The sequence below is a fragment of the Gymnoscopelus microlampas genome (genome assembly GCF_963454915.1).
Source record: "Gymnoscopelus microlampas genome assembly, chromosome: 6".
Classification (NCBI taxonomy): domain Eukaryota; kingdom Metazoa; phylum Chordata; class Actinopteri; order Myctophiformes; family Myctophidae; genus Gymnoscopelus; species Gymnoscopelus microlampas.
This window is the reverse complement of record NC_139943.1, coordinates 44,233,627-44,247,771: the sequence shown is the minus strand read 5'-3', so window position 1 is coordinate 44,247,771 and position 14,145 is coordinate 44,233,627. Positions and strand designations below refer to the sequence as shown.

Sequence of the window (14,145 nt, the reverse complement as noted above, 5' to 3'; positions counted from 1 at the left end):
TATCTACATCATACTGTACTGTGCATACTAAAGGTAGACATTTTTTTGATAGAATCCAACCAGAGACATTGCAAATGGTTCATAATGTATCAACTTGATACATTATCCCAGTGGTGTCCAAACTTTTTTCAAAGGGGGCCAAATTAGAAAATATGAAAACACCCAAGGGCCAGCTTGTGCGCGCGCAGCGAAAATGTCAGGCGTTTTTTGGGCGTTTTATCGTTACTTTATTTCGGTTTTAGGGTTAAGCAAGAGGTACAGAAGGTGCTGCCATCCTGAGGCGAGGGAGGAAAATGCAACTTTCACTTTTATAAATCTTTTTATTTTTTTGAAGGTGCAGGCGGCCGTTCATAATACAATTTAGGAATGAAGCCAAGGGCCATATAAAATGTGTCCTCGGGCCGCAAATGGCCCGCGGGCCGGACTTTGGACACCACTGCATTATCCGGTGCACCCAACTTACCTGAAAAATGTGGTCTAGTTGACCACATTTTAAATCTCATTGCACCATTTAGATCCCTCGAGATAAAGATACACTTTTAAAATCAGTCAACGTTGACTAAACCTCACCGTACCATTTAGATCACTCTTCAAGATAAAAATAAATCTTTTAAATGCAGCCCTTCAATATCATTCAAATCCTGCTCAACAGAGGGTGTATTTCCACATCTTTTCAACATGAAAGGCGGTGAAAGGGGGTGAGTAAGGACCAAATAATAAACATATGAGCGATTTAAAACCATTTATGGATGTGCATCATATGGCCAAAAGTTGTGAATAGAGAGAGAGAGAGAGAGAGAGAGAGAGAGAGAGAGAGAGAGAGAGAGAGAGAGAGAGAGAGAGATTAACACCTGCCACCAGGTTTATTAGGCCATCAGACTCTAAAATGAACCGTATTGGTGGATGCTGGTAATCAAAACACCAGACAGCAACACTAGTAGCCTGAGTTACAACAGTGCTTTGGCAATAAAACAAGTTGAAGTTGCCACCATTAGTGTGCAACGCTACCATAACAGGACCATAAGCTCTCTGTCCATGCTCCACTTTCAGTCATTCTCTCAAGAGGCTCCTAATACAGGGCACGTATTGATCTGATGAGTGATGCGCCCAATTGAGACTGACAAACACACACACACACACGCACACGCACACACACACACACACACACACACACACACACACACACACACACACACACACACACACACAAACACACACACCGTACGTACTATGTCGTACTACATGCAAGTGTATATGAACAATGCAAATCCACGCCATAAGAGGGATCACATCTATATCCACATAACTCATCCAGCTGTCTCTCCTTGTTTGCAGTCATTACCTGGTTGTAGAGAGCACAGACGTGCAGGGCGGTGTTTCCAGATGCATTCTGGGCGCTCATGTCTGCTCCATAGAACAGAAGGTGCTCCAGGTGCTGCACGTGGCCATGGCGACAAGCCTGTGGGGAGAGAGACAGACATTTACACATATCCATCCACTGATCTGTCTGTCTGTCTGTTTGTCTGTCTGTTGCATTGTTTATTATGTTGTACATATGCTTGTCTGTCTGTCTGTCTGTCTACATATCGCGTACATATGTTTTCAAAATGTGACGTCTCGTGACTTATTTCATCCCGCCACTCTTAGATTAGGAATGCAATCTAATGACCCCTACTGGTAGTTGGTTAGCAGGGGTCGCGCTAGGATTTTAATCTGCCGGTCCCAATGTCCGGAAGGATTCAAATGTATCGGACATCTGACAAAAATAACGGTCATAATTATTTGTATGCATTAATGACAAGCAGGTGCGTAAATACAGCATAACAATTAGGCCTACAGCATTATATTTTGGAGGATTGAGCTATTTGAACATGAACCATCATAATATACACATTTTATATAGCAGGGTCATCTTACACAAATACATTAATTACCTACATTACCATTTGCGCATGCTGCGTGCGTAATGGTTTCTCAATAATCAATTTTGTTTGTATGCATTTTCTAATCAAAGGGCACTGCACAAAATTGGCCATTTCAGATGAATCCTTCATAACGTGGCTCAGCTGACCTGTTAGGGCAATAAATATAGACCACTACTCACTCACAGGAGGTTATACTGTATAATTAGACAGTGGATGCGGTCCGTGTGTCTAGTTGGGACAGCCGTGGGAAAGTTGATGAGTTGTGAGAATCTTGTCGTCTCCTCATAGAGCTATTCAGTTCAAAGTGGTAACGTTTTAACGTGTCCACCTCATAGAGTTAAAAATAGGTCCACGATTATGATTAACGTCATGTTTCACCTCGATGCCATAGTTGCAGTAGCCTATAGCTGTTGTGAAGAGTATTTACGCATCTGTGTTAGATTTCATCTTCAACCTGCACTGTTGTTAAAGGGTAAGACCACTTTGGTAGAGGTTTGGGTTGTGTAGTTACCTTGCCATGATGTAACTCCAAAGGTGGGCAAGAAATAAAAAATAATTGCTCCATTGATTAGAAATTGATAATTCAAAATATGCTCCTCATTGACTTACATTGTACGGTAAAACAGCTCTCAAAGTCACTCTTTTAGCACATAAATGAACCCAAACATAGCTGATTCAGACAATATAGAGCATCACGAAACCCAGTACTGTTTGTTTTTTTAATAAAAATGTCAACTTCCTGTTGATTTTACTATTTGAAGATCTGGATCCGGATCCGCCGATCCAGTCCGGGTTTTCTACTTATTAAAAATGGCAAAATCAACAGGAAGTTGACATTTTTATTTAAAAAAAAAACAGTACTGGGTTTGGTGATGTTCTATATTGTCTGAATCAACTTTGTTTGTGTTCGTTTTTGTGCTAAAAGAGTGACTTTGAGAGCAGTTTTACCGTACAATGTAAGTCAATGAGGAGCATATTTTGAATTATCAATTTCTAATCAATGGAGCAATTATTTTTTATTTCTTGCCCACCTTTGGAGTTACATCATGGCAAGGTAAATACACAACCCAAACCTCTACCAAAGTGGTCTTGCCCTTTAAACTGTAGGGCAACTTGCCAACTTTACTCACAAGTGCCATTGTATTAGCCTAGTATCTGTGACATATTCTAACTAGTAATGATACAACTTGTGTGTGACTGGCTGTTAAAAACACAACTTTATATAATGTAACTTGTAACCAGACCGCGGACTGCCGAGACCGCTGGCTACGCAGCAGCAGCAACAACTAGCTCTCTTCTTTTTCCTGTTGTACCTTCACAATAAAGTGTCCTATTTACCGCCCAATGCAGCACATTTTACACTGGTTATTATTAACAGGAAATAGGTGTAACCTAACAGCGTGTGACAAACTCTTTTTGTCTAGTACGTCTCTCTCTCTCTCTCTCTCTCTCCCAGAAACACACACACGCACGAGAGAGAGAGAGAGAGAGAGAGAGCTTGCAAAGCAGAGGATTTGAAATGTGCCTAATTTTGCGGTGATAATTAATGAACAGCCGTGTCATTATCAACCGGTCAGGATGTCCGGAGAGATTTATTTCTTCCGGTCTTTGTCATAAATAAACGGTCAAAACCGGCAATTATCGGACTAACGCGACCTCTGAGTTGGTAGCTTGGATAATAAAAAAAAAAACATCAGCTATTACAAATACTGATTCAAAACTTGTTGATTCATCACTGCTGTTTGTGAGTGACAGTGAGAACTGATGTTCATGAGGGCACCACTTCACCACTACAACACAGACACACGCACAACTATTCAGTATGCAATACTGTGTGTAGCAAAGCCACAAGTCATTTATAATATTCCTCCAAATGAAAATGCGCAAAGGCTATGTAAAATGTAACCAAATTGAGCTTACATTTGTACACTCTGAGCGTTAAATGAAGACTTGACTATCAGTTGTTTACTATCAGTTGAGTAAACAACCCCACTGTCAAGTGTTTAGTTGGATCCACAAGATGTCCAAAAACTTAAAATTCCCAGTCACCACTAGAAACAAAGCAGTGGGTCTGCAAAGCTGGAGATCCACAAAGGTTGTTCCCTTGCATAGCGCATGCTCATGTTAGAGGTTTACGGTCTCCTGCGTCCTGTAAATAGCTATGTCCAAGGAGAAAAAACAACAACTTCATTTTCATTGCATATCTAAGGATGCATATGAATGAGCCTGTGATTTAAAGTTATTTTGGCATGAGATGACTTTCTGCAGCTTCTTTGTTTTGCTGGGCACAATAGACTATTTTGTATTATCTCCATCTCCTCTCTCCCTCTCTCCGTCCATCCCTCTACCCCGGATTCTGTCCTGCGTGTCAATGACAAACAAGCACAGAGACTCTCTCTGGTAATTGTTCTTTCTCTCCGCGGTTCTCTCTGGCTAAGAATATGTGACAGCAGCGAGACAGTGCACAAATGATGCAGGGACTGTTGTTGGTTATCAGACCTTCTACAGAGTATCCCATTATACACAATACCTACCACTAGAATACTAATGCTGGAGAGGACCTGGGGCAAGGGAAAGGGAACAGAGAGAGAGAGAGAAAGAGAGAGAAAGAGAGAGAAAGAGAGAGAAGGAAGATAGAAATGCAGGGAAAGTGCGTAGGCCTGGCAGAGTGCATTTCACATGTACTTGCTTGGATTTTATTCTCTCATTCCACTAAACCATGACCAGGTTCTAAAATGATAGCTATGCCAGTGCCTTGGGACAAGACCTGAGACGTGCTTTTACCTGCAGCGCTGGTACACTGAAAAGGTCAAGCAGGAGTATATACAGTAGGTTGAATAAAAAAATAAAAACACCAAGACTCTGTTTCTCTCTGTTCATCTATACATAGTTTGCACCTCTGATGAGGCCCCTACTCCCCTAGCAAGTCCCATTGTGTAAAGTAGCAGAGAAGGGTCACTATGTTTCCATCCAAAACCAAATAAAAATATAGCTGCAAGCAGCGATAATACGGGGCCAGTGAGAGAGAGACAGACAGACATGGAAACTGGAGAGAGAGAGAGAGAGAGAGAGAGAGAGAGAGAGAGAGAGAGAGAGAGAGAGCCATGGAAACGGAATAGATTGAAGAGAGACATGGAAACGGAATAGATTGATGAGAGAGAGAGAGATGGAAACAGAATGGATAGATTGGACATCTCAACCTATTGCCATTAACAGGAATCGAACTCTCAACCTTCGGACTAGGATAAGGATAATTCCTTTTAACAGGTCGTTCATGAAAGTCCTTGTGGTCTTGTTTCCAATGAGAACCTGTGAGCAATTAGGGGTTAAGAGTCTTGCTCAGGGACAAATTTCATTTCATCGACGCATATGCTGGGATGGCCTGGAATCGAACCTGGGGCAACCAGGGCCTCTGGTTCCCTAGGCGTGCTCACTAACCACCCAGCCGCCCCATGATAGGCTAATAGGCTGCAACACTACCTATAGTGCTATAGCTTTGTCCAGGCTGATGTTGTCTGTTGAAGATCATAAACTCTTGCCTTCTGTCATGAACCAAGCCAACACTAAGATCACTCGTTCACAAACCATTTACCAATAGAGAAATTGTATGTCTCCTCGCTACCGAAAACAGTGAAAGCAGCCGATCTACAAGCTCAGAAACACGTTGCTATCTGAAAAGTTTTGAGATTGTAGATCGGCTATTTTCAGAATGAAGTATGTCATACATTGAGAAATCGTACTCTCAAATAAGCATTTCAGGTTATCTTTACCATTTGCACATGTATTCATTGATACAGTCATGTTGTTTGCAATTCAACTTAAATTAAGTCTGCATCAAGTGAGGCTTGAACTGGCGACCTTGAGATTGTGAGGCACTCATTTAAGGGAGACGCCATTGGACCAACAGACAAGGAACTATGAAAAAGGAGATTACACAGATGATACAGTTTCACGCAAATAGCTGAAAAATCCTGGGTTTAAGTGTTTTTCAAACTGCTCAAAATTGCGGACAATCTACGGGCGGAGCTTACTGGTCAAAGCGATAGATGTGTTCCTCATGAGTCAAGGCACATGTGTAAGCAAGTTTCACGACTTTCGGCCAAACGAGGCATGACTTATGCCTGTTTAAAGTCTGCCTTTTCAAAAAATTGCTATAGCGCCCCCTTTTGGCCAATTGGAGTAAGATTGGTTTCAGTGATATTTGGAATGACCCTGTACATTTCTGCAAAGTTTCAAAGAAATGTGAGTCTGCATGTATGTTTTAGGCACAGATGAATAATTTTCATAAAACTGTAATTAAAATCTATCTCCTCCTGGGATTTTTGAGCAATCTGCACGAAACGTTTAACACTTGAACTTTGGACCTCTGCCTACAAACATTTCCAACGGATTTTCCATAAGTGAAAAAATGCAGAAGTTATGAGCCAATGGCTGTTTTTCATATAATTCAAAATGGTGGGCGATCTAAAGGTCAGAGGTCAAAAGTCAGACCACGAAAGTTGTCGGGCATGAAGAGACGCATGTGTGTATCGAAGTTTCATGGTTGTAGGTCAAACAGGGCATGAGTTGTACCTGTTCAAAGTTGGCACTTTCAATTGAGTGCTATAGCGCCACCCTTTGACGAATGAGTGTGAGAATTATTTCTTGGTAGTTTTTCATGAGCATCTACCATATGGCCGAGTTTCGTAAAAAGCGTATGCACGGTTAAGCCAGAACTGGCAAAAACAAGTATTTTTCAAACTGCTCAAAATTGCGGAAAATCTAAGGGCGGAGCTTAATGGTCAAATCGATACGTGTGTTCCTCATGAGTCAAGGCACATGTGTAAGCAAGTTTCACGACTTTCGGCCAAACGAGGCATGACTTATGCCTGTTTAAAGTCTGCCTTTTCAAAAAATTGCTATAGCGCCCCCTTTTGGCCAATTGGAGTAAGATTGGTTTCAGTGATATTTGGAATGACCCTGTACATTTCTGCAAAGTTTCAAAGAAATGTGAGTCTGCATGTATGTTTTAGGCACAGATGAATAATGTTCATAAAACTGTAATAGTTAAAATCTATCTCCTCCTGGGATTTTTGAGCAATCTGCACGAAACGTTTCACCCTTGAACTTTGGACCTCTGCCTACAAAAAATTCCAACGGATTTTCCATAAGTGAAAAAATGCAGAAGTTAGGAGCCAATGACTGTTTTTCATATAATTCAAAATGGTGGGAGATCTAAAGGTCAGAGGTCAAAAGTCAGAGGGTGAAAGTTGTTCAGCATGAGGAGACGCATATGTGTATCCAAGTTTCATGGCTCTAGGTCAAACAGGGCATGAGTTGTACCTGTTCAAAGTTGGCATTTTCAATTGAGTGCTATAGCGCCACCTTTTGACGAAAGATTGTGAGAATTATTTTTTGATCGTTTTTCATGACCATCTACCATATGGCCGAGTTTCGTAAAAAGCGACTGCACGGTTCAGCCAGAACTGCGAAAAGTGGCAGAAGAAGAAGAGACAGAATACTGCCAATAACAATACGGTTCCAGAGCAGAGCTCTGGCCCCGTAACTAGAAAAGTGCACTCCTCGGAGCGCAGATCCCAGCCAGGCCAGGTTGCATACCCAGGGGCTGTGATGTGACCTGTTATAGCATCACCATGAGGAACAACAAGCTAGACATCCCAATTAAAATGGTTCAAGATATTAGACTCTGTTATAGAACCAATCTCCCTCTATGGTTGCAAAATCTGGGGTCCCCATGCCCACCAAGAACTGGGACAAACACCAAACGGAGGTTCTGCATGCAGAACTCTCCACACCCAACGAAAAACCACAAACAATGCATGCTGAAGAATTAGGATGATACCCACACTAATTATCAAAGTTAAGAAGAGAGCATTAAAATTGTATAACCACCTAAAAGAAAGCCACCCAGACACGCTCCATAATAAAGCCCTCCCCATAGAGAAAACCTAGAGGAACACCCCCTTAGTCAGCTGGCTCAGGGACTCTATGCACAAACACAAGCACAGCTACCAGACAGAAAACCCACTGGACTAAACCAGATTATAAAAAAACAAAAAGAAAGCTACCTGACATATGAGTCAACCAAAGTAAAATGGAATGCTATTTGGCCCTAAATAGAGAATACACAGTGGCAGAATACCTGATTACTGTGACTGACCCACAACTAAGGAAAGCTGAGAAAAGACTCAATGAACACAGCCTTGCAATAGAGAAAGGCTGCCACAGACAGACCTGACTCCCAAGGGAAGACACAACTATGCACCCACTGCACACACAATGTGGTGGAATCAGAGCTACACTTTCACACCACCTGCCCACTATAGCAAGACATCAGGGACACATACTTCCCACAGATTATAAAAAACACAAATAAAACAATGACCAATGACAGAAAACTCCCATGCCTGGGAGAAATACAACAATGTGTGAACACAGCAGCAACACTGTGCACTACTGACCACTATGGATTTTACTGCACTATCTGTACCGAGTGGACCTCAGACATAGACCTACTGTACAGTACATGAACGGAGCTGCTACCTTTAAACAGATTCTTCTGCTTTTTTATATACCATTTAAATAGTTTTTGAAAACTGCTGCTATTTGTGCCGAAAAGAGACGGCAAAACCCTGAAAGATTTGTTTCAAAAAGCTTTATATCAAAACATTTTATACCAAGCTACCCTCACCAACATGTGTATAACTATTTCTAACAGACAGTTTTCCCAAGTTGCAATGTGTAGCTCTGTTTACACAATGCTATACCCCCACCAACTATATTTCCCCAGTTAGTATCTTAAATTGTTTACACAATGCTGTACCCCCCCACCAACTATACTTTCCCCAGTTTGTATCTTAAATTGTTTACACAATGCTGTATCCCCCCACCAACCAATGTATTGACTGTATGTTGTCTTTTAACCACTGCACAAACAAAGTTCCGAAAGGAAAATAAAGTTGTTTGAAGTTGAACTATACTTTCCACAGTTTGGAAATCTTAAATTTTTTAATTATGTTTTTGACACTTTCTTTGGAAATGTAAACATAACATTTTCTCATGTAAATAAAGCTCCTTTGCATTAAATTGAATTCGCGCGAAAAGTTTCACGCCAATTGGACACTGGGTTCATGATCTGCAGCATTTTGTGAACAAACTGGCCCTGCTCAAAAACTGTGAAAGTGAATTGTAGCCAATCAGGATGTAATCTCTCAAGAACAGATTCTGCACTGCGTTGGAATCTGTCCTGAAGGTTCGTCAGAACGTGTACACACTGTGTGGGAGTGGGCGTGCCTTCAGATCAGGAAGCAGGCCGCGCTTTACCCAATCAAATGTAGTGGGCGGGATTCACGTGTCCGTCGATCATTCCCTACTGGAAACTAACCGAAACTAATTTAACAATAGCGTCCGCGGAGCAGACAAAACCACGGAAAGATATTCACATTTGAACTTAATCTTTCATCATAGAAACAAGTGGGCTTATAACCAAAACGATCCATGTTCTCTGGGAGAAGTGGTGTTAGTGTTCCGTGTAGAAATATTGTTAGTGGGAATGAAAATGTAGTCGCACCACCCGGAAGTGGAGTGGTGAAGGCAGACTTACAGTAAACTCCGGTTTCCTTGCGCATATGTGCTGCGTCGTCATTGTCCCAGAGTTAACTGACATAGTCACAAACAGCAGAGGTCGCTGTTTTTCCTTTGCAGTTAGCTCTGGTTTCCCAGATTGATCAGGATGTAATCAGGGTTGAGCTGTAGGGGGTACGGGGGGGTACGGCGTACCCTTAGTTCTGACACTGTGGGAGCTGGGGGCGCGCGTGCACGCACCGTCAGCGGCGGTCTTTAACGCCTTAAAGTTTAAAAACAATAGCCTCTCAAGGTTCGCGCCGTCAGTGGCGAGCCGTTCTCAATAGCGTCTACCTGGCTGCTTTGCATAACATTAGGCTACTCGAGAAAAGACACAGACTTGAATTGAATGTGTTACATTCCTCTCACAATGACAGACAACATCTCTGCACTGCAAGGTGTGAAGGGGATCGCTTAGCAGAGGACCCAGTTCTCTGAGACAAGACAAAGACAAGTTGTCTGATTATTTTAAGTAGGCCTACTTATGTGTGGGTGAGTCTATGTAAAGGGCTTTTATATAAAATTAAAAAGGAAAATAAAATAATTAATTTGAAACAAAAATAAAAACAACAAATTAACAATGCAACAATACAACAAAATAATAATACATATGATTACATTAATAATCACATGTTGAATACAGTATTTCAACTAGCACTGAGCTGAGTGGCTATGTGCGCGCACGTGACGTCATAAAATACAGTACCCTTAGTTCAAAAATCCACAGCTCACCACTGGATGTAATATACACTCTGTGTGGAGTTTGCATGTTCTCCCCGTGTCTCTCAGGGTAGTTGATACCCTCACAAAAACATGTAGTAATCCTGGTCACTAAACTCCTCCCCCATGACAGCCGGGGTGCCTGATGGAGGGGAAGGGAACTGGTTGGAATAACGTGTTCCTTCCACGCGCTATGTCCAACCAGGGAAACTCCCTCCTGTCAGGTGACAAGAAGGTCAGTTGGCTCTCATGCATTGAAGGAGGCATGAGCTCGGCCCTGGCCTCCCAAGGCTGGTGAGGGGAGTGTAGTGCCCAAGATCACTTAGAAAATTGGCACCGGGTGAAAAATAAGGGTTACAAAATCGTGGGATAAAAAAATTAGAAAAAGAAAAAAAGGATGTAATATACAGGTAAAATAATCTGACAAATACGTCTTAATCACATTACTACAGAGATAATGTGTAGCCTTTTGCAAGAGGTTTGAACAAAGTCTACATGCTCACATTGTGTCACATTGAGATGTGTTGTGATTGTGAGCTTGTAAATTGGCAATTTTTGGTGAAGAGATTTGGTGTTGAATGAATAAAGGAGTGAACCAATTACAGATCCCTAAGGGACCCAGTCAACGAAGTATAGGCTTGAAGTCGTTAAATATTAAAGGAAGGTAAAAACAACAAAAGAGTGGCGCCAGAGATTCACCACAGAACATTATGCAGGCACTGTCCATGTTTTTGTTGATTGCCCTAAGTCAGCTTTACAGGACCAACCAATCACATACAGTATCTCACTCCCTTGATCATCCTAATCAAAATGTCACCACTCATGAGCCATTCTGGTCCTCACTCCTTCACAATCAGTTTCAGCTGCAGAAGTGATTACTCCCACTGTTGTCTCTTCGGTTCCACTTACTGGCACTTTAGTATCACACACACACACACACACACACACACACACACACACACACACACACACACACACACACACACACACACACACACACACACACACACACACACACACACACACACACACACACACACACACACACACACACACACACACACACACACACACACACACACACACACACACACACACACACACACCCTACCCTACCCTACCCTACTAGGGCGGGCCATACTCAGGTGCTAAAATGAATATTAAGGAAATCCAAAAAAGAGGGGTGTCTATTTTATGTGTTTTTTGATGGAGAGTTCAAATATGACATTATTTTTTGGATAGGACAACTCTTACCTACATCAATTTGCATTTTTATATCGCTAATTGTACCCGTTCTAATTAATTTATAAGATATTAAAATCCAAAGGAAATCCTAACATGTGGGGTGTCTAAATGATGTGTTTTTATATGGGGAATTCAAATGTGACATTATTTTTTAGGTGGAATAACTCAAACCTACATCATTTTGTACTTCAAAATGACTAATTTTGCCCTTTTTAGCCTCATTTTAGGATATTAAAAGACATAAGGAAAATACTTTATATTGACAAAGCCAAATCAAACTTACATATTTATTCACAATGGAAGTGCATGTATATCACTGGATACAATTATGAAGATCAATTATCACTTCCTGAACTTTGCTAGGTTGTACAAGTCCTGCTTTGACGCTTTGCCTTAGACATCAGTCTCCTGCTGGTTTCATGAGTCCTGATCCCTCCATCCCTCTTTTCCTGAGAGAAGTACATGTATGTAGAAGAAGCCTCAGTCACCATTTTGACAACCCTCTCAATGCTCTGAGTGTGGCAGGGCCAGTTGGGCACCTCCATGGGATGACAATGAAGTTCTTCATCTCCGATGTGTTTAGTATGCAAGTGAGAGGTAGCTCTGACACACCTTCTGACCAGCTAATCAATCCACCAATGCTGGAAGCATCATAATTGATCTCAGTTGTCCCTATGGTTCTTACAGAGGAGTCCCCCAGCTGAGTGTCTGGGTCTCCTTCTCCCCTGATGGCCAGGATTCCCTCCACCCCCTCAATCCTCTCGTTCTGATCCTTAGCGCTCAGCAGTGTTTGGAGGGTGGATTCATTATGGGCATACCAAGCAGATCTTCTAACAGTTGGCATCACAATGTCCAGTACCTACTTCCTCTGGGACTTCAGGCAGTCCAGCTGAAACAGGATGTGCCTAGGCCCTTCAATCCAGGACTCCTTGATCTTCACATTGAACCAACATGGATAATACACTCCAATGATGTATTCCACAATGAACTGCAGATTTTTCTGATTCTTTCCTCTCAGTCCATGCTTTGACACCCAGAGCCTGAGAAGTCTGTTTGCTGTGGTGAGCCGGTGGCTGTGGTTTACTGGCCCATTGTGGCCCAATATCCAACAGATCCAGCCTTGTAGGAACCACTCTGTCTCCGACTGCACAAACAATTTGATAGCCATAGTGTTAATCAGTCGAGAAATCTTGAATGACCTTGTAAGGCAGCTTGATCACTGAAGGGCCATCAGAGATCCTGGTAAATTTTGGATTGATATCCAACTCTGTAGCTGAATCAAGGAGCTTTAGTATTGGTCCAGATAATTTGTTGACAGAGTAGGACCTTCAAGTTCAACAATGAGCCAGCGGAGGGGCAGTTCACCAGTGTGTAAGTTGCACACCAACCAGACCAGGTTTCTGCCCATGTGCAGCTCCAGCTTCCTCAATGCTCCAGCTTTTACACCACTGTTGACATTTGTTGAGTCTCCTCCAATGGCCCACAAGGTCTTATGAAAACCTTTCTCTCTCAGCCAAGCAAAAAGGACCTTAGCAATCTGCACTGCATGTGACTCGTCTTTAGTTGCTGTTTCTGGGGTAAAATGGAACATATAGTTGCTGCCAGGCTCACTGACAACACTATGTTCTTCCCTCATCTTTGCAGGAAAAGATTGGTCACTGCCCTCAGCTTCCATCATTACATTGGTCAGGTCAATCCGTCCATCAAAGAGGATGCAGGACTCACACGCCCCCCCCCTCCTTCCTGCACTTCTCCTCAAATTCATCCCCCAGCTCTCTTATCAACTTCTCCTGTGCTATCTTGACCTTGTTTTTATCAATCACTTTTCATAGGGTGTCTTCTGTGATGATTCAATCAGAGCCGCAGTTGCTATTGCTGCAGTTGGCCTGAGCGAATTAATTACAAATTAATAAAACAATAATCAACTGCAAATGTATGTAGGTTAGGTTTATCAGAATTTAAACATTTCTTCAGATTTGTGTTTTACACACAAACATCTGTTATTTGAACAGGAATTCTTTATAAAAGCCTCCCATCTTAAGTTCTGTCTTCGAGAAGAAAATCGCTAATTAATCAAAGAAATGGACAATAATCAATTGCAAATTGATGTAGGTTAGGTTTATCAGAATTGGAAAATTTCTTCAGATTTGTGTTTTACATGCCAACATCTGTTATTTTGAACAGGAATTCTTTATAAAAGCCTCCCAAAATATTTTTTTCTTCTAGAAGAAAATCGCAAATTAATCAAAACATTTACAATAATCAACAGCAAATTGATGTAGGTTAGGTTTATCAGAATTGAAAATTTTCTTCAGATTTGTGTTCTACATGCCAAAATCTGTCATTTGAACACCCCTCTTTTTTGATTTTCAAAAAAAAAAAAGTATGGCCCGCCCTACTACCCTACCCTACTACTCAAACACAGCCTAAAAAGCCCTGACACACACAAAAACAGCGGTAGCCTCCATTATGTTTACAGTGCGGGCCGTGCCTCGGGCCGTGTGTGTATGAAATGCACACATTATGCTGCGTTTGCTCTCCTTATGTCAGGAGCATTTCCACACCAAACACAGACAGGCACTTCTACTTGGAGCCTTGGGCACTTGGCTGTGGTAAAGTACAGCAGCAGCCA

The 14,145-nt window shown here is 41.9% G+C and overlaps 1 protein-coding gene across 1 annotated transcript in view; it reads right to left on the bottom strand.

Annotated features, from left to right (window-relative positions):
* Nucleotides 1–14,145, bottom strand: part of shank3a (SH3 and multiple ankyrin repeat domains 3a) — a gene marked incomplete at both ends in the record, with an annotated part of 270,098 nt that overhangs the window by 131,281 nt on the left and 124,672 nt on the right. Inside the window, one exon of the mRNA XM_084059359.1 lies at nt 1,343–1,459. Coding sequence (XP_083915485.1) covers nt 1,343–1,459 — 117 coding nt within the window. The remainder of the gene's footprint in view (nt 1–1,342; nt 1,460–14,145) is intronic.